General features: G+C 37.6%; 2 protein-coding genes across 9 annotated transcripts; both read left to right on the top strand.

Annotated features, from left to right (window-relative positions):
• Positions 1–419: 419 nt before the first annotated feature.
• On the top strand, positions 420–17,041 carry rols (rolling pebbles). 7 transcript variants are annotated; one of them, XM_011304695.1, is made up of 9 exons: positions 420–827; positions 3,232–3,394; positions 10,521–10,879; positions 11,313–11,433; positions 11,549–11,686; positions 11,805–12,023; positions 12,399–14,050; positions 14,142–14,348; positions 14,517–17,041. In XM_011304695.1, exons 1-9 carry the CDS (start codon positions 756–758, stop codon positions 16,578–16,580), a joined length of 4,995 nt encoding a protein of 1,664 aa, XP_011302997.1. In that variant the 5' UTR covers positions 420–755; the 3' UTR covers positions 16,581–17,041. The 7 variants fall into 7 exon arrangements, with proteins under 7 accessions (XP_011302997.1, XP_011303000.1, XP_011303001.1 ...); XM_011304699.1 differs by lacking the exon at positions 420–827 and adding an exon at positions 5,618–5,903 and having other exon boundaries at positions 3,316–3,394; XM_011304698.1 differs by lacking the exon at positions 11,805–12,023.
• A 279-nt stretch (positions 17,042–17,320) lies between these two features.
• Positions 17,321–22,203, top strand: LOC105266502 (mediator complex subunit 28). Of its 2 annotated transcripts, none has more exons than XM_011304692.1 (5): positions 17,321–17,883; positions 18,224–18,291; positions 18,460–18,805; positions 18,894–19,075; positions 21,555–22,203. In XM_011304692.1, exons 1-5 carry the CDS (start codon positions 17,859–17,861, stop codon positions 21,768–21,770), a joined length of 837 nt encoding a protein of 278 aa, XP_011302994.1. In that variant the 5' UTR covers positions 17,321–17,858; the 3' UTR covers positions 21,771–22,203. The 2 variants fall into 2 exon arrangements, with proteins under 2 accessions (XP_011302994.1, XP_011302995.1); XM_011304693.1 differs by lacking the exon at positions 17,321–17,883 and adding an exon at positions 17,892–18,093.
• The last annotated feature ends 282 nt before the right edge of the window (positions 22,204–22,485 follow it).

Consider the following 22,485-nt stretch of genomic DNA (forward strand, 5'->3'; position numbering starts at 1 on the left):
TTGCCGGTGAAATTTTGAGGCGCGTGTCACGAGAGTATATGAAACGAATGCAGAGATACGGAAGTGATGGATGGCACACTAATGGCTCTAACGCTTTCGGGATTGGAGTTTAAGGGGAATAGGCTGGCGGGGTGGGCTGTGGATTAATTGTGATCAAAGTTATTCTTTATGCTCTAATAGATAAAGTGCATAAGGTGAGGCTGAGTGTCTGCCTTTTATTGATATTGGACAATGGACAATCGACCAAGGATATGTCGAAAAATGACATATTATATAGATGATTGAAGAGGGGAAGGGAGAGATCGCGCGCGTGTGTCGTTCCGTGTGTGCAGTCCGCCCCCACCATCTCTATGTATATATATATATATATATACATATGTTCCTTTCAGTACAGTACTACAGAACAGTAGTCACTTTTCTCTCGTTCGAGCAGTTGAACTCGGGGTGTCGTCAGTAAATACTTCTACCATCCAAAATCGAATTACTCATCTAGTCCCCACACCATTATTAAATTTTTCAAATTAGTTAATTTATTATTTATTACCAAGTCATATATCCATTATTTATTATTATTTATTATTATTGTAATTGACAGTGCAAGTTATTTAATGGAAAAAGTCAAGTGAATACAGGTCAGCCGGCTAAATATTTTACCTCGATTAAGATACATTACTCGTGTGTGTTTTCCGATAATCAAAAATAAATGGGAACGATGTGAAAGAAGTAAAGAGTTGTGAAAGTTGGGGTAAAGATTGATGAGGCTAGAATTGTCATACGGAATGCGGAATGAATTAACACTAGAGAAATCGGCACCACAGAATTGCACGGTAATGACACTTCTATCTTTTAATTTTCATCGAATTGTTGATTGGCTATTAAAAAACAAAAAGCATCCATCATCAATATTTAATTGTAATTATCACGGAGAAAGAGCATTAAACACTGTCTTACCAGATTATTTCTTGAGAGATTTAAAAGCAGCTGTAGTATAGCCCCTCTCATAAAATTGGTGATGAATTTCAGTGGGCTTTTTATAAGTTGAACAAAATGAGGGTAAAGTGGGGAGGAAGGGGAGTGAGACGTTAAGCTAAACCTAAAGCGCGTAGTATTTCTTGGTTTTGTCTTCGCTGGGGGTCTTTAGTATTTCTACTGCATTTCTATTTTTGGGGAGTAGGATACTGGCGAAACTTTCGAAGGAAACCGCTTCCATTTAGTTGAAGTATTCTGAGAAAGCTCTACCATTATATGGATAATTTTACATAAATTGCAAAGGTAATGTAAAAAAATGGTAATGTGAGAGAAAAAAATGCTCCATAAGTTTCAAGGTCTTTCAACATGTCATTGGCCATGGCCCATAGCCCGATGACACATGGTGCAATAAACTCGGCGGAACAGTCGCATGGCTTAGCTGCCACGAATTTCATCCCAGGAATAGAGCTTCCTCAAGCACCTCCATCCAACTTCAAACTCACTTTTACCAACACCATCCTACCACCTATTTTCATATTCTTCATTCTTCATTCTCATGCTCCTCTGCAATTCCATTCTCCATTTCCCATTTTTTGCTCGCCTTTTCGTTACAAAAAAAAAAAAAAAAAAACTATCATTGTATCTATAGCTAATGACGGAAAGCAAGACCGAAAAAAGCCAAGAATCTATTCTTGTCTTACCAACAGTCACTCGTCACTTGCTCGAAGCCTAAGCACTCACTTCCAAACAGTGATTTCTTATTAATATCAATTAAAAACATCAATGATATTATATTATTAACAGCATTTAATTCATTTCATAAATCTTACACATTTTTCCATAAATTTCATACCCAATTATTGATTAAAAAAAAATAGCTTAGGATAGATAAGTTGAGAGAAGATGTTGTTGGTTTCGTATATTGTGCAAGCACGTGTGTATATGGAGATGACAGGGAGATGTGAGGTGCTAGCATACACAACCCAGCAGCTGGACCTCGCCGTTTGTGTTATTAACGACATTAACCGAGAGACAAGGTTAAAGGCTTTAAGAAAAGATAAATCCATCACAAATTGACATTTTTGTCGAAATTCCTCTTTGATCTCTCCCTCTTTAAGTTGTGTAATCAACCCGTCAATTAATTGTGAATGAAAAAAATGGAAAAATTCACAACGTCCGGATGTGCCATACGTCCTACTATACGCAGTCCCACGTCCATATCAAAAAACTTTTTCTCACTGCCAATTGCTCCATTGTCTCTACCATTTCCATCAACTTGGGAACTCCAAAAAAAAAAAAAAAAAAAAAAGAAAATCCAGAAATGCCATTTACAATGGGTAACAACTGGCTGTTGAACTTCCGTCATATATTTGATTATTTTTTTCCCCATACTTCCTTCCCTATTCTTGTGCTGACACACTGTTGCCATCCACTTCCGTTTCTATACTACGTACGTGGTATTTAAGGGCTGACTTTTCTCATCCAGATTTCCATCCGTTGTCACGAAGGGAAAATTTTGAAAATTCATGATAACTCCACGAAAGAAGGAGGATACATGTCATCGCATGGAGCTGGAAATGCCAGCGACTCAAATATCCTCCGGCTTAATACTCTGCACTTTGTTTTTAAAACAATTTCAATTCAATAAGCAATAGATAGAGAAAAATTAATTAATCGCTGAATATGGTTTAGTATTTTATGTTTGCTTTAGGAGTAGTAAGACATTATTTTCCGGTTGAAAGTGATGTCTTGATTTTTTCCCATCGGAGGCTTTCCAATCCATGGCTAAATTTCATTCCAACACCCTCAGAATCAACCAATTCAGGGAATTTAGTCGGTCCCTATCTCCTCGCCGGCGCTTCGGAAAATAGCCATGTTTTATACTTATACTAGGGGATCGTCCAGACGTCTCGGTGCTTGAAATAGAATATTCGCACACTATTTTCACAGTGCGTGTGGAACATGGGAGTCGGGTCGCTGGAGATACCAATGCGCTAGAGTTCGCCAACTTGAGCCATATATTGACTATCAAGTAGTATAATTTAATAACCTGGAAAATTCAATAGGAAATTTCCATCTATGGGCACCAATCAATTCTTCTTTTCCAGAATTAACACATGGTCATTTTTAATTTATACATTTTTAATGCGTTTAGCAATCCTAATATCATCTACAACACACATATGCAAAATGAACGGTTGAACTCAGTCGGTAAAAATATGTCGAGATCTGACTTATGATATATTCTTACCTTGTTTTTAGCGCCATCCATGTCGAGTGACGGAGGAGCATCAATGTTATTCTAAAGTAAACAAACTATCCGCAAAGATGAGGGCGAGAGATTCAATTGTCTACACTCCAATATCACTAGGTCCTGACACAGATGATGAAGATACCTTAGTGAATGAAGAAATATACAACAATGGTAAGTAATAAACAATAATAATCTCGGCCATCGCGATGATGATGAATAAACCGTAGATGAATTAATTGGCAATAACCCGATTGAATAAAAAATATTAATGGCTCTATCCTAAAGAGATAGAGGTGAGTGTCCTGTAAGTTGCGAAGCGAGTCCCAGTTTCACAGAAAGCATCATTGTAAAAAAAAAGTCGCCGCTGGTGTATGAGTCACCACTCGTCTTGGATTCCGTACATTTAAAGCCCCTTTTTTTTTACCTTCATGTAGTTTTGCCTTTTATTTTTCACCAATTTTTTTGGGCTCACTTGTATCACAGAGCTCGTGGTAGAAGTGATGGGTGGGGTGGGTATCCCCATAAAATATCCATATCTATCATTATTTTTGATGACGTCATCAAATTTTGAATTGTTTGGGGAATCATAAAAGAAATTGCCGATTCAGAAGTAAATTGATGATACAATGGATAGTCTAGTTAACGACCTATAATTTACAAATGAATTTTCTTTCTCCGTCGGTGAATATTATTTGATAGATAATATAGTGAGCACTCGTTTCAACAACTTGAGAGAAATATTTATTAATGGCAAGGATGAAAGTGTATAGATCATTGAATGAAAATGTGTGTAGTGTGGATTAGCGGAGGGGGGGATGAACTGGACTGTCATCGTCATCGTTGGCGGTGGTGGTGGCAGCGTGGAAGCTAGCGTAGGCGAATTTGCGAGTTTGTGGACTTGCAAACCTGCTACCCAGTACACACACACATTATAACTAATAAAAAGTTGACTCTTACTCGTCTTTTCTCTCTATATCCTGACGGCATCACTCACGCATGGTCAACCATATAAGGCCCTTTTTTTACTGTACATACCCGTATATTAGCAACGGCTGGCTTTATTCATACCCCTACGCACTTATTCCAGAATAGTTTCCGATGCCATTCCTTTTACCCATGCACAAGTGCTTCTTTATATTGAGTTCTCAATCTTATAAATTTCCTTGAAATTAATGCTATTTGGTATGTACTCAATTGTCCGCTGTTTATTTGCCATGATTAATAAAATACGAAGAATTCGGTGTTGTTTCGTGGTGGTGAAACATTGAGTAAGCGACTTGGATGATTTTTGGAGAGAAAATAAAAAATCATAATTGAGGTACTTTCTTTCAGTATTATAACTGTTTCAGATTTTTTTTTTGTTTTTTTTTTTAACTTGTCTTTTTTCCTTAATACTTTTGATTATTCCGTTGATTTTACTCGGTATCTCCGCTGGTTCATGCGAAGTAATATTCCACTCGTGAAAGTTGTCCAGGTGATTTACGAATGTAACGCCTTTTTCGTTGCTTGATAATGCACGTCAAACAATTACTCGTTCAGATATTCACACAATTTCTACTATCCACATCTACGCGTGATTGTAAATGTATGACGAGATATTTTCACGGGAACGGGAGAGGGAAAGAATGAAATAACTGGCTAGTTAGTCAATAAAATGGGAAGAGACCTCGGATGAGATAAGAAAAATTGATAATTTCTCTTGAATACTAATAATAGAGCTATAGTCAGTTTGAATTTTCGTCAAAGTATGAGTTTTGTTATTGGCACTGCTATAGTTTCAAGTCCACTGGTTCTTATTTATTCGATTTATTCGATTTTTTCTTTAATAAAAGACTGCCTCAATCGTTGGATGGTGTAAGTTGTACAGGTTTAATTACTATGGGGATTATGGGGCCGTTAATACTTGCAGACGGGACAAGGAGATTGACTATGTCGTCTGTATTCTCTTGTGCGTTCTGGATGTATAGAGTTAACCGTAGACGAGGAGATATCCCGGTCCGCCCACCCGCATCCGCTGGACTGCGTGACTTCTGTTCATTGGCACGCATCTTTTTAAGCCACAGCGCGCTGTAATTATAAAAATCATGATTGCAAAGTTCAAAATTAAATGAGTTCTGAATTCAAATAAGCTGCCACAGACGACTGAACCAATGAGGAATAAGCGTGACAGAACTTGGAAATATCGATAGTCTCGATGTTTGTCCTTTTCAGAGTAGGATTATTATGTCAAGTCCAAGTCCAAGCTCAAACGGCTGTGACTGTGGCTGTGGCTGCTCTTCACTTTTTCAAATAAATTTATTAAATATTTTTACGTAAAATTTATCAATCTCATTTATTAACCTTATAACCTCCGAAAGTCTATAATGAAAAATTTTCTTTCCATTATTTGAACAGTCACAATTCAACAATTCAATTCTTTCTATCGCCTGGATTTATTCAACTTGGCCCTTGAGGCTACCAGACGCTTAAATTCATCGTCACGAGTCTGCAAGAAAAGCCCCGTCTGCCCCTCCACAAGACACTTTTAACCCATCGCGTGTGGTGAAACCAGTATCCATCCTCACCTCCAACATTTAAAGAAAGAGCGGCAAAGAGATTGAGAGAGGAGGAACATAAGGCCTGGATCCCTCAATACTCGTGGTCATAATAACGAGCCACCGTATTCTGGCCCATATACAAGGTACATGTAATATCATCAGAAAATGTCAACGTTTATTATTCAGGACCACCCAAATTTCACCTCTATATTAATGTACAAATAATTCACCCAGTGGTCTTATTGCATCCGTTACGAGCAATCTGACAAGCAGAGAATCCAAGGAAGAATTAAAAGAACACCTGGAAAAATCAGTAGAGAATTAAAAAATATTTCTTTACAATATTTCGATATTATTTGACATTTTTTAAAGCTTCATTGAGGGGAAAAAAATGCAGATAATTCTCACGATTACATAATTTTAATTGCGACTGATGGCGATGGAAAAACACAAATTTTATTAGCAAGAGAGATATGTAGTTACGTCAATGAATGAACCTATACTAACGAGCATATGTTACCCAACTCGCCCTCTCACATAGATTAAAGTATATAATAGGAGGTGAATTGGTGGAGATGGGGGAGATGGATTGTTACCACAATCTCTTCCTTAATTTTTCATTTTCGAAAATTTTTACGTCTCTCTTATTCATTGACTAGTTTTACCTAGACGTAAAGTGATACGGCTAAAGTATAGGGCAGTTAAACTTGCCGTACATACGAGAATATCGATAGCGCCTCAGTGCTATGTAAGAGACTTGGCACCTGTGCGAGAAAAAAGGAGTGAATGAGAGAGGGGACTTGGGGAGGCATCAAACCACCGTAGCCTCTCCTCCCTCAAGTTAAATCAACTCGTTTTTATAAATAATAATGGAGAACATTGATTGGATAGTGGCAGGTTGGTGTATTTGTACAATGTACATAGAGTAGAAAGAGCTTAACTAGTAACATATGTATGCATAAGTCCCTCGAGAAGGACCCGTGAGGCCTGAGGCCTGCAAGTCAGACAGTCTATCGGGTTAACCTCATGCACAGAATACAGCCAATCAGACGTCATTGCTCCCTTCCCCTTACTCCTTAACCCTCCCCCGGTGCGCCATTGTAGCACTTGTACTTCTCCTTCACTCCGCTCTCCCCAATCTGCAAATCAGTTTGCCGCGGGCCTTCCGTCAGTTCTGTCTGTACTGTGTGAACTTTTGAGGCGCATCGATTCAAACCTCTCCATTCAAACCATTCTGCCTCAATAACATCATGCCAATCCCCTTGAATTTATATAGATTTTATTCAACGGATACCATGTCAATTATTGAATTTCAATGTGGTGCAATATCTAATTGCTATTCTCGCTCGCATTATTTTACTTAAGATAACCATTGTTTGTCAATAAATAGAGAATTGTCAAAAAGGTGACTGAAAAATTGGTGATTTAAAAAATGCCATTTACTTGGTTCTGTGTTGCCGATTAAACAAACAAACAAAAAAAAAATATAGTCAGTGGATAGATATATAAATTTTAAGAGGGTTATGGCGCCTCCTGATAGGATAAGAAGATGCTCACCACCTCCGCGTTCTGGCGCTGGCCTCAGTCACTCGGTTCTTGGTGAGTTTAACTGACAAATCTTCCTCATACAACCGGACATAAGCTTTGTTCACTTAGAGCCAACATATAATTCACCGATGAGGCGCCTTTAACATCTCATCGGATTTCAAATCTACTGCAGATTGATTATTTTGCAAAAAGAGGGTGAGGGAAAAAAATGTTCTTAGTTCTACTGTAAGTTGGAGGTGGGGAATGGGTTTGCATTCTTCAGTCTGAATTCTTCGAGTGAATCGGGGATACTCTGTATATATAACTGTGGGATTCCGGGGAGATTTTATTGGTGGTTGAAGGACAAGCGCTAAGAGAGAGCCAAGAAGTCTCTGGATTTTTTGACAATTTCAATTTATATATTGTTTTAACCATAAATTTGAGGATTCTACAAAATGTTAAACGTTTATCAAAAAATTTCTTAATTTTTCTACAATAAAAAAAAAATTTGATGTAGAACTAAGTATCCATCGAGGTTTCGACAACTCTCATTCTCGATAGTAACAATAAAATGGTAAAATAATTAACCTGTCCAAGGAACCCACAGGATGTAGCACGTGTTCAATCGATAATCAACTAGTTTTATGCTGTTGTTCGGTATCATAAGACTGGAATGTTTATATTGAAAAAGTATTCAGGCCTATATCACCTGAAAATATGCACTGGAATAAACCACCTGTTGCATTCAATTAAATGGCGTAATGGACACACTGTGTTTCGAACCGTAACGCATAACATATTACATACGCTTCAAGTGTTGTTATTTTATTCACTCTTGTCTCTGATACAAGCCGAACTGAGATTTTTTACTTGTGACGCTCGACCAACCATTTGTCCCAGGACCTGACATTATAGAAAGCCTTCGGATGGGTGAAAAAAATCTTTTTTTTTTTGCTTCTCTGCCATCGGAACATTCATTGGATTATCTTGCACGTTTTAAACTCAGTACACGTATCTCTTGGGATATCGATATGCTTATTACTCAACTCGATCATCCGAAACTATGGAATTTAATCCATGTAAGTTACAATGGACGTTGGCTGCCAATCGAATCACCATAGATGTCAATGCTTTCTTCTCACATCTTATTGGTCATCAATTGAAATATTTTTTTTTTTTTACCATGAGACGACACTACAATTGGTGATATTAAAATGCGTTAAACGATCGAATTGGACGGGAGTCTATACGTCTGAGGATTCCAATATAAAGGGTTAGGATATGAATCATCTGTAAATGTCAGAAATGTCGTGCTCAGAAGTTTTTTCAGTTCGCTCAGCTCAGTGTCAACCACCACTGAATAATATCGCCCAACAATCGCAACTTGACAACTTTTGACAACTTTTATTTAATTTTCAATTTTCACTGCTTAAATGAAACATGTTTTTTTAATAGCTCGTTAAGTCACCTAGAGAAACGATTGACATCCATAAAATTTCCATGACAAGTTGCACACCATTCTTAATGACAAAAAATTCCATTAGACTAATATAAAATTGAGTAAAACTTTCTAAAGTGGAAAATAAAAATTACAGCAATTCCATAAAAAACAGGCATACACAATAAATGTACAAATGTTTAAAATATATCTTTGAAAGCCCTGGAAAGCCCTCCAATAGAAAAGAAAAAAAATAATGTGGACTTGAAGTATAAATCGGTTGAGAGAAAACAAGTGCGATAAAATACACGGAAGACTTATAAACTTGAAATCGCTCGTGGCTTTATCTATTTAATCTGAGCTCCCTATCTCTTTTTCTCATCCCCACTACCGCCAATCCAGTCAACATGATACCGAGGCGCCTCATCTTATCTCTAACGTCTTATCTACCTTCTACGTGCAATGAATATTTAGACTTTTATTTTCCAGCAATAATAAGTAGTCTCTGCTTTAACCTGTATATATCAGGGAAAGAAAAAAGATTTTATATATGTAGAATGTAGATATATTTGAATGGGAAGAGTGCAATGCAGTTAGATACAAGAAGAATGGCTAATGCCATTGTATGAATTAAATTTCAAGTGTTTACTGATGATGGTGATGTTATTCAAAAGAGCACTCGAGCTATCGCTTCAAATATGGCTCGGCGGCCTCGGCGGCCTCGGCTATATACCACTAGAGTCAGCAGTACATGGCATATTGTTTATTTTTTGAATTTAGATTAATTACCATAATTTTAACGGTTTGGAGGGCTTTGCTTGACATAGCTTTACTTGGCAAATATTGATGAGAAAGCCGCGTAGCTTTATTATGGTAGCTTAGTTACTCGGTACTGTCATTCTTTAATAAATGCGTTGATGGTTAAATGGTGCAAAAAAAGTCTCAGAGACGAATCGGATTGGGATCGCCCGCCCGACCCCATCCCGGTAAGTTAGCCGTAAGGCTTCATTCGTTTCTATCTTTATTTGTGTTTGTGCTTGTGTGCAAATGCAGGTGCAACTATCTCTTGGTATTGGTGTAGTTGATGGTGAAGTTACCGTAAGAGCTTCTCGGTCAACGCACTCGTTCACGTATATGTCGACCTGTTCATGTACTCGCTCAAACACATTACCTACACACCCACCAGAACCCTTTAATATTTTTTCATATATTGTAAAAATCTTCATTTTCGGTTTGTTTATCATACATTTTTCTGATTTTACTTTCGAATACTACTGACTTAATCGTTATATATAATATGGCACCCAAATTGAGAAAAACTTGTACAATCTACCTGTTTTTCTCTTTCCGCTCCACCAAATGCCATCTGCTATATACCTTGTTCACACGTCATATATACAGTATATATTCAATCAGCATAAAATGGTATATATAGGTATATTACAGTAAGCAAAGGATGAAAGTTATGACCAAGTAGATGAAATCAAGTTTATTTTTACGACACATTGACAGCCTGGCATGGCTTGAATATACACGGTGTTGTCTTCGTTTTTAAGCAATTTGAACCTATCCTATGATTATCCATAATACATTTGAATTGACGTTAACTCTGATCGGTTCAAGTGAATCTACGGCTTATTTCGAATATTCTATTTTGCAATTTAAAACTACGCTAATTATTTTTTTTTTCAGAGATACGTTCCAATTCCCCACTTGTTTATTTTTATTTTTCCTTTGACATTTTTAAACACAATAAAGTGTAATTTTCATTCAGCTCAATGTTTTCTATCTCCAGATTTGGCACAAATTCGGGCCCTAGTCGAGTCAACAGGCATGGTGGGGTGTTCCATGTGTCCATCCTGCCAAATGCCGTTCGACAAAGGAAAGAAACGCCGACTCATTGATTCATGTGGCCACGAGAGATGCTACTCGTGTCTATTTCGCAGTGAGGCATGTCCAATATGTCGTAATACATATGAAAATAGCCAAGATGATTCTGTTATACTGCAGGATGATATTGTCAATTACGATACTGGTTTTTGTTCCTCCGAGCCAGTCTCTGTTATAGCAACTGACGACTGGGATGACGAACCCTGTGGCAGTCCTCAGTTCACCACCAAAATCATTAGAAATTTACCCAATCGTGTCGTCCATGTAAGTTATCCATTTTTTTTTTTTTGCTTTTTATGGCAAGCAAATCAAATCATATGTTCCAAATATACCTCACTATCTACGGGCTTTTTACTTCTCAACCATCAGCTACGGTAATTCAGTCGTCAACTCAACCGCAACTGTGTACTATACTCTTGTAGGCATTCATTCAGTACAAAATTTTTTTTTCCAAGTTTTCCATTCCCTCAAAGAATGATAAATTGATTTTTATTTTTAATGGCATAGCACTGGACAACATTATTTATAACTATGTGTATATGTAGATCTATAGAGGGATTATATTTAGCAAGCCTTTGCATGGTATATACGATCCACAGTTTCAGATCACTTGAAATGCAATTCAATCGTAATTTTAAATAGTGCGACTACGTATGAAAAATACAGCGTGAAATAGTCTCGATTATGTGAATTTTAGCAAGGATTGGAGAGCGTCATGTCTTCATCAATTATGGGAAAGGGAGCAAAGGGCAAGCCACCGATTCTTTCAGAGTCTAGCGCTTCCCACTCTCGTCACAAACCTCAAGTTATGGCTCAGAGTGAGTTTTCATTTCTTTCCGCCTCACTCTCCATTCATTTCCATATACTATTAATAATAATAATATCCAGCTTGGTTGGACAGTACTATTTTTTTAATTTGTCGATTTTATCTAGGTTGTTCTACACCACACAATCAACGGAGACGATTTTTTTTGAGTTCCAAGGGTCTAAAGAGTCCCTTCACCCCACAAAAATCGAGGAGAGGTCCGTCCACATCGCAGCAAGAGAACGATAATCCTTCTACTCTATCAGGTAAATTCACCATTGCAAGTGATCCTCTTTCTCTTCATAAATCGCCTTGGTCATCAATTTTATTGCCTTAGTTTTAAGAGTGAGCTATGAAACAATTGATTAAATAAACGAAAATTAGCGTGGATGACATCCTCATGGGAAGGTACCTCACGTTGGCCAGGCGTGGTGCTTGGAAAAATAAAATCTTTATGGAGTACAAATCAAGGAACTGCTAGTGATGGATTGAATCAGCTTATTGATCCGCCAAGAATACCGAAATCCGATGGCCTCAACAGGCTTGTCAATGCACCGAAAAAATCTAAAATCTTGATTCTTGAACACTTCAAAAGACCAACAGGCAGGCTGCTTTTTACTCACTGCGTTTTATTTTGTTGTTGTTTCATATTCTTTTTTTTTTTGTTTTTTTTTGTTTTTTTTTTGGCTTGTTTCCAGCATCATGAATTCATATTATTAATCAAATAATTATTCCAAAGCACAATTCAATAAATAAATAAATAAATAAATAAACACGGCAATCTCATGTGCATTAAATTCAATAAATGAAAATCACAATTTTAGCCAGCATGACCGGACACTTCTACAGTTTTGAGTTTTAGTTTTGTTGCATCGTGAAGAGTTGCCATCGCTTTGATTGCCGTCGCCAACTCTAATGACGCGAAATTTATCTCCACCTTAATCGTTTCGAAATCTAACGTTCTTTTAACTTTCGCAGATGACGAAGGAGGTAGTGTAAAACCACTATCCTCAAAAAGTAGAAAATCTTCACAATCTGACCTATACATGCGCCTGGGTCTTCTCCTGGGTTCAGGGCATCTGCGCACCTCCTCCGGAATAGAGCCAATCGCCTCATCATCACAACATCCTCAACGATCAGATTCACGATGCCATGAGGCATCCTTCAGCAGCTTAACCAGTTTCGATCAACAGACACTGGCTTCAACAAACACCAGTCCAGTATCGACGCTGACCGGCACATCAAGTGAAGCCGAAGTTGCAGCGGCATTGCGTTCTACCCCAATGAAACCAAAAGGCAAATTCAGGCAAAAATCAAAGATAAAAGACTGTGATTCAGCCGGAAGTCTTGCCTCAATATCCACCTCGATCTCAGCATCAACCTCCATGTCCATGTCTATGTCAATGTCAGTGTCGGTTTCAGGTCTTTCCAATGGCAGTTGCAGTCCTCTCACCTCTCGAAAAATCTCAATAAACCCTGAAGATGAGGCAAGCTTGAAGAATCGAAAATGTTGCGCGAGAAGATCGGGTCGAGGATTAATCAAGCCCCTAGAATTAAAAATGAGATTGCTCTCTCACCCCACAGCTCAGCTTACCCTTAAACCCCTTTTCTTCGAGGTACCATCAATCGAACCAGATCCATGCTTTACTGGTAGGCTTTGGCTTCTTCAAGAGCTAGACAATCTCATCAAGGGTTCTAGCCCTGGGGTGCTTTTGTCAGGAGCACCAGGTACTGGAAAAACGTCGCTTATTCTTCAACTAGTTGAGCACAGTTGTTTTGGCAGAAAGAGAGAGCAATGTTTGAGGGCAGAAATGGCCGAATGTGATGAAGATGAGGCGTTTAGTCAGGATAAACAGACAATGACATCGACCTTTGAAATCAATATTAAAAAGACTAATGAGAAGATACGAGAAATAGCCAGCCATGTGGTTGCATATCATTTTTGTCAAGCTGATAACAACAGTACTTGTTTAGTTCCTGATTTAATTCATTCTATAGCTGCCCAATTATGTCAAGCACCCCAATTGATTGCATACAGAGAGTATTTGTTATCGGAGCCACATTTACAAGGATCATTATCTCAGAGAGAATGCACGGTAGACCCTGATCTCGCCCTATCTAGGGGCATTATTGAGCCAATGCTGACTCTTAGAAAGACTGGACGACTTCCTGAGGTGAACATGGTGGTGCTTATTGATGCTATTTGTGAGGCTGAATATCACAGGCCTGACAGAGGTGATACTATTGCTTCCTTTCTTACTAGACACGCACCTAATTTTCCCAGCTGGATGAAAATTGTGTGTACTGTAAGGAGCGAGCTGAGGGAGTGTGCTAAGGCTTTTCCTTATACTAGAATTTCTCTTGATAGAAATAGTAATAGCAGCACTTCAATCGGTCTTTGTATTGGCAGAGATTTGTCTGAATACATAAGCCACAGGTTGGCCCAAAGCGCTGTTATACAGGCTAATATCACATCAAGTGTTAATGGAAAGGAGTCCTCCTGTGGAGCAAATCACAACAGGTTCGCTACACATCTACTCTCCCTCGCTGGAGGCAGCTTTCTTTTTGTGAAGCTCACCCTTGATCTCATTGAGAGTGGACATATTGTTGCTAAATCTGCCACTTATAAGGTAAATTCAATATCATCTCTTTACTAGAGTGGCCATTTTATACAATTTTAGAGTCTAGATTATCATAATTTTACCTTTATTTTTATTACAGGTTTTGCCAGTATCTTTAGCACAGATATACCAACTTCATTTCAATCTGAGATTTCCAACTGCCACTTCATTTGAAAAAGTTCAGCCACTTCTTGCTGTCTGTCTAGCAGCTCTTTATCCACTTACACTGCCAGAAATTTTTTATTCGGTCAATTCATTGTATATGGAGCAGTTCGTTTCATGGGAGGAATTTTTACAGAGATTTAAGGTAATAATTAAATAAATTCCACACACGTGAAAAATATAATTGAATTGAATAAAATTAAATTGGTTATATTTTTATTTGTTGGAACGACATTGAAGGATAAGTAAGTGATATAATTTTGTTGTGCACTTGAAATTATCATAGTAAAATATTTTATTGTAAAATTTTCAGATGCTCTCTGGTTTTCTCGTGAAACGTCTGGACGATACATATATGTTCTTTCATCCCTCTTTCAGAGAGTGGTTAATTCGTCGTGATGAAAATGAATCAGTGAAATTCCTATGCGATCTTCGTCTGGGACACACAGCTATATCCTTCCGTCTCTCTCGGCTGGAATGTCCCCTATCAGGTGATAAAGTTCTAGAGCTTGGTCATCATATTTTAAAAGCCCACCTCTACCGAGGAGTGAGCCCCTCTTTTCCTTCACGAGATCTCCAAGCTTGGTGGATGAGTTGGTCAACGGAGTGCATCTCATCAGCCGTGTGTACGCTACGTAATATCTACAGTCCGAACGTTAAAGTATCAAGATTACTCCTGCTGGCAGGAGCCTCCCCCAACCATAGAACCGAATATCTCGGCAACGCCCCAGTTCTCTGTATGTATGCTCATGAAGGCTCAGTAGAGATGGTCTCTCTCCTGTTGGAATTTGGAGCTGATGTTGAGCTTACCAATTCTCAAGGGTGTACAGCTCTTTCTCTCGCCTCTACACGTGGCCACTGCGATGTTGTTCGGTTGTTGGCTGGTGCTGGAGCCTCATTGGGTCACGCAGATATAGCTGGCCAGTGTCCCCTCGTTCATGCAGCACGCCATGGACGTTTTCCAGTTGTTGGCTATCTATTGGCATGCGATTGGTCCACTCCTACTAGTGAAAGTCAAATAGTACCATTTGAAACCTCACGCGAGGAAGCAGCTCAACAGGCTGTTGTCGCAGCAGCTTCCCAAGGCCATGAGTCGGTCGTTGAATATCTTCTCGACATGGCTAAAGTCAATATCGACGGGTCTGATACATTAATTGGAGAAACTCCATTGACAATTGCATCGGCCCACGGCTCAACAGCTACAGTATCAGCTCTATTAGCTAGAGGGGCTAATCCCACAGCTCTCAACGCAAAAGGTTTAACTCCATTGATGTTAGCCGCTCGAGAGGGCCATTGGGGAACTGCAGAACGCCTTCTTCAGGACTATACTAATGCCCATGCCACTTCCAAATCACTTTCAACTTCAATTGAACAAGTAACAACAGAGCAATTACTTGAACAAAGAGATACTATGGGAAGAACAGCACTTATGATGGCTGCGTCGGAGGGACACATCAATGTAATTGATCTACTGTTGGAAAGAGGCGCTTCACTGGAGGCTGTTGATAAGGAGGGACTGACTGGATTAGGTTGGGCATGTGTGAGGGGTAGAGTTGCTACGGTACAAACACTATTAGACCGTGGTGCTGATATTGGTGCTAATGATAAAACGGGCAGGACACCTTTGGATCTCGCTGCCTTCCAGGGTAATCCAAAATTGGTTCAATTATTGTTGGAGAGGGGAGCTGTTGTTGAACACGTCGATTTAAACGGAATGAGACCATTGGATAGAGCTATTGGCTGCAGAAATATACCTGTTATCCAGTGTTTTTTGAGAAGAGGGGCTAAACTCGGCCCAGCAACATGGGCTATGGCACAGGGCAAACCTGATGTACTATTAATACTCCTGAATAAATTACTTGAAGATGGCAATGTGCTTTACAGAAAAGAACGACTCAAGGAAGCCTCTCACAGATATGCTTATGCCTTGAAAAAGTTTCCCGGAGCTTCCGATCAAGCTCAAGATTCTCCAAATCAAGAAGGGAACAATTTGATTTTTCATCTTCAAACATTTACACAGTTGAAGCTCAATTTTTTGCTCAACCTTAGTCGGTGTAAACGTAAAATGAATGAATCTGAAGAGGCTTTAGAATTAGCAAACCAAGCTCTCAAAATTCGTCCATCGTCATACGAGGCATTTTATGCTCGTGCCAAGGCTAAAGTTGATTTAACATATTATGAAGATGCTCTGGTGGACGTTAAAGAGGCTCTGCAAATAGCCCCAGTTAATAACCGACAGGATCGTCGTGTTTTATGTGCCTTGAAGGACGAGATAATATCAAAAATAGAGGGAACAGGAATAGGATGCAGCAAGACTCTGGTTGACGTTACTTCTAGAAGATTCAGAGCATCGGTTGATACATTGACTGAGCTTTAGAATTCTTCTCCACTATATGTCATCTCGTTCAACCTACTTTGCGCAGCTGTGGATATCGTTGAAACTAATTTATTATTGATAATTCATTTTTTGTTGATTATTATTGAATCTTCCAATCTATTCCAAAGTTCTTCGAAAAAATTAAGAAATCTTGTTCACTTTTCCATGTCATTGATTTATAAACTATTGTATTTTTCTTTTTTTTTTTCAATTTGCTGATTCGATTCAAAATCGAGCAGATATTATTTTTTGTATTATATTATATAAATCTAAAAATTATTACCAATTTTTTTCTGTGAATTATATCGACTGGAATGGTGGGAGATAATTTGATTTTTAATTTTTCAGTATTTGTTTCGAATTTTAAGAGTGGTACATATTTAATTGATTAATTAATGTTCAAAAGTTAAGATTCAACCATAAGACTTGCCATTTGTTTATTAAATTATATAATGAAAAAATTGTAACAGACTAACACGTTTTAGCGTGTGTTGATGGGACTCAAAGGTATTGAGTATCGACAAGTAATTTATTGTATCCAAGTGTAATCAATTGATGACAAAAACATAAATTATATTGCGTCAAATGATGCTTCAATGACAAACGTTTTTATTAAGAATAAATGAAAAAATAATAAATTCAATCTATATTTACTATGATCTAATGTTGTGTCATCCATTTATTGGATTAATCCTTTTGGTTTATCCTTCATTTTCTTTCCCATTCTCCTTGCATCTTCTTTTCGACAATCCCCTACACCTTCATGTATATTATTTATTCTATCCTTGAGTTAAAAAAAAAAAATGGGCAAAAAAAGTGGGGGCAGAAAATTTAAGTGACTTCATAAAATTTTAAAATTTCAGTGAATAACAATTTCGTAACGCAAAAAATCACATTGACCCCGCCGACTGGTCCCTTTGACAGCGACAGTGCTACTGAGGCAGTTACCGAGTCGGCTCACGGGCAGACACGCCAGCGCATTGCGTGTGGCGCGCTCTCTCTCTCTCTCTCTCTCTCTCTTGGGGTGAGGTACTATAATGCCGGTGGGATCACTCAAACCCCCAGAACTGAGACTCTAGTGAATCCTCTTTGGTGGCACCTTTGGTGGCAGCTCTCTCCTTGCCTCGAGGAAAATCGGAAAAGGTGCCACCAGAGACAACAACGAGTCGAGGAGCTTTGAATTGTCAACTACATAGACGGTGTGATGTTATTCTGGTTTCATCATCTGGTGGTCAGGAGCGACATTGTAGGAGTTTGTGGAGACCAGAGACAACCAAAATGACAAATGCCCTCTATTCAATTGGTGTGAACTGTGACTAACTCTCCATGTAGCGTAATGTGCATTTAACTGTTCAATCTGAGAAAACGGGACAGGCTGCGTTTTTCAAAAGATAATTTTTTATTTTCGTTTGTAGATAGATTTATGAATTAATCGACTTCCACACCTCTTTTCCTTATTTTCAATATGTGAATTTTTCGATTTCAGATGATGTAAAGTGGTTATAGGGTCTTTGTACGTTCAGGATTTTATAACCTTACTTTAAATTGGGTTGAACAATTTCGGGTTTTGATACGCGATAAATAGAATATTTGGTTAAATAGATTTTTTCATTTTAATTATTTCCACTTGTTTTATTGGCAAGATCGCGATATGGCAACACCCACCAATGGAAGTGGTAATCTAGTGGAGGAGTTCGATGAAGCATTTCAGGTAAAGCCAGTGGCCAAAAGTTGTTTTTTGTTTTTTTTATTCGTATATTTGTGTATATACAGTGGAGAAATAAAAAGAACAATGGATAAAAAAATTTTAACTGAAACTCAATCCATTGGGTTAGTAAGGAGGAAAGGCAAAATTAATTTTTAAACCCTTTAATTACAGCAATGTCTAAATGTATTGACTAAAGACGAGGGCTTGAGCAACAATAGTATTGGTAGCAGTCTGGCAGTGGACAAGGACGAGGCCCGGATGGAGGTGGAGCAAGTTACCCTGAGATTTATAGACTTGGCAAGACAGATGGAGGCCTTTTTTCTACAAAAGAGATTTTTATTATCTGCATTAAAGCCTGAATTAGTTGTTAAAGAAGATATCAATGATCTTAAAGTGGAGTTAACGAGAAAAGATGATCTCATCAAGAGGCATTACGATAAGATTGCTCTCTGGCAAAATCTCCTAGCTGATCTTCAAGGATGGGCCAAATCTCCTGCTCAAGGACCAGCCCCGAATGGTAAAGATATTTCACAATTCCGTAGCCCAATATATGTTATATAGAATATATATTAATTCATTAATTGATTTTTTAATGAATTTCGCAGGTTTAGCAAATGGAAGTCAGCCGGTGAGTCAGGGTCAGCCCGGGGCTAATGGCACAGGGGGGCCGCAAATGCCACCTCAACCTCCTCAGCCGTCTCAAATGCTGCAACATCAGCATCAACTTCAGCAGCAACAGCTACAGATGCAACACAGTCAAATGCAACAACAACAAATGCACCAACAGGTATTTAAGTAAAACGACGTTAATCCGCCAAAAGTCCATCTACATGACATATATTATTACCTCCCACTTATGTGATGGGAAAATTATAATTAGATAAATATAAAGAGATTCTATTCTTCAATTAACAAGAATTTTAGCAATTGTTAAATATTTATTCTTTTGTTTAACATGTGTTCATTGTTGAAAGAAATACATTGGTACGAATTAACCAGAATGATTTTCATGTCAGAATGAAATATCGATGAATATTGCTAATTGCTATAGCCAACATTTTTTCGTTATCCAAGTGAATAAAATAAATGAAATCGAAATGAACCGGGGAGACAATGATATAAGAATATGGAAAATAAAAACTTATTTAGTTTTTTTTTTGCTTCCAATAGTTTTCTTTTCAACAGGTGTAGCACCCTTGCTGATTAAATGTATCAATACATTAGCAAAATATTGCTGGTCTAATTTTGCACATCAGCTCGTTTTTCCTCAATTCATTTCAATCAAGTACAATTGAATGCATGTGGAGAATTCCAGCATGATTGTATAATATTGATTATAAAATGGATTCACTGTGATCTTAAGACTTGTTAGATTTAGCCATAATATAATATACATACATAAATTCTGACCACTGCTCTTCCAATCATCATATTGAAATGCAATGGGAAAACTGCATATGTGTTTCTAAATGCCACTTATTATTGATTCATTCATTCGCTCATTTTACATTAATCAAACAAAGTAATTAACACATGATTTATTTATTTTTCTTATAAATTCAGTGCCTTAAGCGGGAGATATCAATAAATCGTATATTGCTGCTTCTTTTTCTTCAACAGCAAACTTTTACATAACGATCTATTTCAATATGGACAGACGGTCTTCAAATAGTTAATGATAAAGATGTTGATGATAATGACGATGATGATGATGATGATGATGATGATGATGATGATGATGATGATGATGATAATGATGATTGTGATGATGATGTTGATGGTGAAAATGACGGATGAAGATGATTATGATAGTGATGATAATGATGATGATGTTGATGATGATGCTGATGGTGGTGGGGATGACGACGATGAGAAGAGTGTAGAAGAGATTATGTAAATGAGAAAACGGTGCCAAAATTATAGTAAAAAACAAATCATATGATTGTACAAAACAGCTTAGCTACAAGCTTAGTCAAAAATTCATGAAATTGTGGTATTTAGTATTCTGATAAAGACAATAAGAAATCGATACAAATATAAGGCTTATTGCAACTTGATTATTGGGGCGATCAATAATGAATTTTTGTTATTAATTTTTCACTTCATGTTGAACATGTAATTATATTGAGAATGAGTGATTTTCGTAGCAGCTCTGAGCTATGAAAAAAATATCTTGACTTTTCTTCCTTCCTTAAAAGCACTCGTTTCGAAGATAAATGCATAATTAATTGTAAACAATTGAACATTTATTCGTTTTCGTTTCATTTTTGTTTAGATACTGCCATTATTATAATTATTATTCAATTTAATTTTTCCCTCTAATTTTTTACATCCTTCATTCCTTTTAAATCATACACTATCGTATTCCCTATGATTCCCTATTTATGGGGAGAAAGAGGAATTTCGGTTTTCTGGCACCTGCATATTGTCATTGCTCGCCTCCTGTTGGTTGTTGCTATATTTTTTACTTCTAAAAATAATGTATGTATACGCAATATTGGTTTTATTGCTGGCTCATGGGGTTTAGTTATACATCGGTGATGGTAATTCATTTTTTTGATGCATGCAAATTACGTGCCGCATGTAACGTATAAAAATGATATCAAGTGAGAAAGAAATTGAACGTATGGAGAACCTTACGTTTCTTGTGCTGCTGATAAATAATAATGTTGATTATTTATCAAGGGGAAAAAATGAAAAATTATGAGAAACAATGAAAGTGAACGATTATTAGATTTATAGGAGACGATAAAAATCGAGGCGATCTTACATTGTTCTCCACTTGTGTTGTCGATCGGTAGATTGTTTTGTAGAATAAAAATGATGAAAATGTTCGTTTCATGGTCAGTCATTGTCGCTTTCTTTCATTCACCTTGCCAATCTCGCCTGTCCTCACGTTCCTTCATGAATAATCTTCATTTTCTTATTTATTTATTTATTCATTTGATTATTATGGCTTTTTTTTTTTTAATTTGTCCTTTGGGAACTATTTCTTTATATATTTTCGAGGATGAATTTCCCGATGCATGTTTGAAACTAAACCAAGACCCTTATATATTCATGGATTAATTGCAGGGCTATATCATTCTTCACAATTTTCCATATTTTTTCAACGGAAACGAATTTTCTTGTTGCAATAAATTGTGAAAAAATAAATTGAGATCTGTTCATGGGAATGCTCGGTGGAAGAACAAGTAGAAGAAAAAAGAAGAAATTGTAAATAAGAAAAGATTAAATGTTCGGGTGAATTTTGGTTAATTTTACAGGTGCAGCCAGGAAGTGGAGCTGCTTCAGTACCTCCAGGACTTCAGGGAGTGAACGTAGTTCAACAGGGGATGTTTATGAGTCAGGGTGGTGTGGCGGGTGGACGTGGTGGTTTTCCAGTTGGTGGGGTGGGTGTTGGTAGCAGTGTGCTACAAGGTCCACTTGCTTTTCTGGAGAAGACAACGAGCAACATAGGGATGCCCGAGAGGCGGAGTTGACGCGGAAGGGGGAGGGGGCGAGGACGAGGACGTGGACGAGGAAGAGGAAGAGGCCGTGGTACTGGTGGTTTACCACCACCACCACCACCCATCCTCGATCCCACTGATCCGTCTTGTTACGCTACCGCAGCAGTAGCTGCTGTCGCGTCATCGCCCCTTCCCTCTCAACAGCAACAGCCCCCTCCCTCGTGCACCTGAATTTATTTTATATTAAAAATTAAAAGTCACTTTCATTTTTCTTTAGATAGAACATTCCAATGGAAAAGTTGCATTGGCGGTTGTGCAACTTTCTCATCAAACATACAATCCATTTTTTTTTTTTTTTCATCGCTTGAAACCTACAACTTGTCTTCTTCCGTGTGAATAATTAATTATTTAGTTAATGCAGTAGTAGAAGCTCAGCTTCAATAACTTTCTGTCAGGATAAGTTAATTTTCCGTTTTTTATCTATTGTTTTTATAGATTTTTCATATGAGAATTCTCATTAATTTATCCTTTTACATTATTGTTTGACATTTTTTCTTCCGGATGTTTATGTACTTATTCGAAAATTTCCCGAGCATCTAAATCACTCCCACTAGACATTTATCGTAATCCAGTAAAAAAATGTGTAATGTGGATGTAATAAAATTGTAAGAGAGTGTGGCAATGCGCGACTGAATCCACCTGTGAATTTTATTTATAGAGGAATAAATTAGATAATTATCATGAATAA

This window comes from Fopius arisanus, unplaced genomic scaffold, assembly GCF_000806365.1.
Source record: "Fopius arisanus strain USDA-PBARC FA_bdor unplaced genomic scaffold, ASM80636v1 scaffold00039, whole genome shotgun sequence".
In the NCBI taxonomy this organism is placed as follows: domain Eukaryota; kingdom Metazoa; phylum Arthropoda; class Insecta; order Hymenoptera; family Braconidae; genus Fopius; species Fopius arisanus.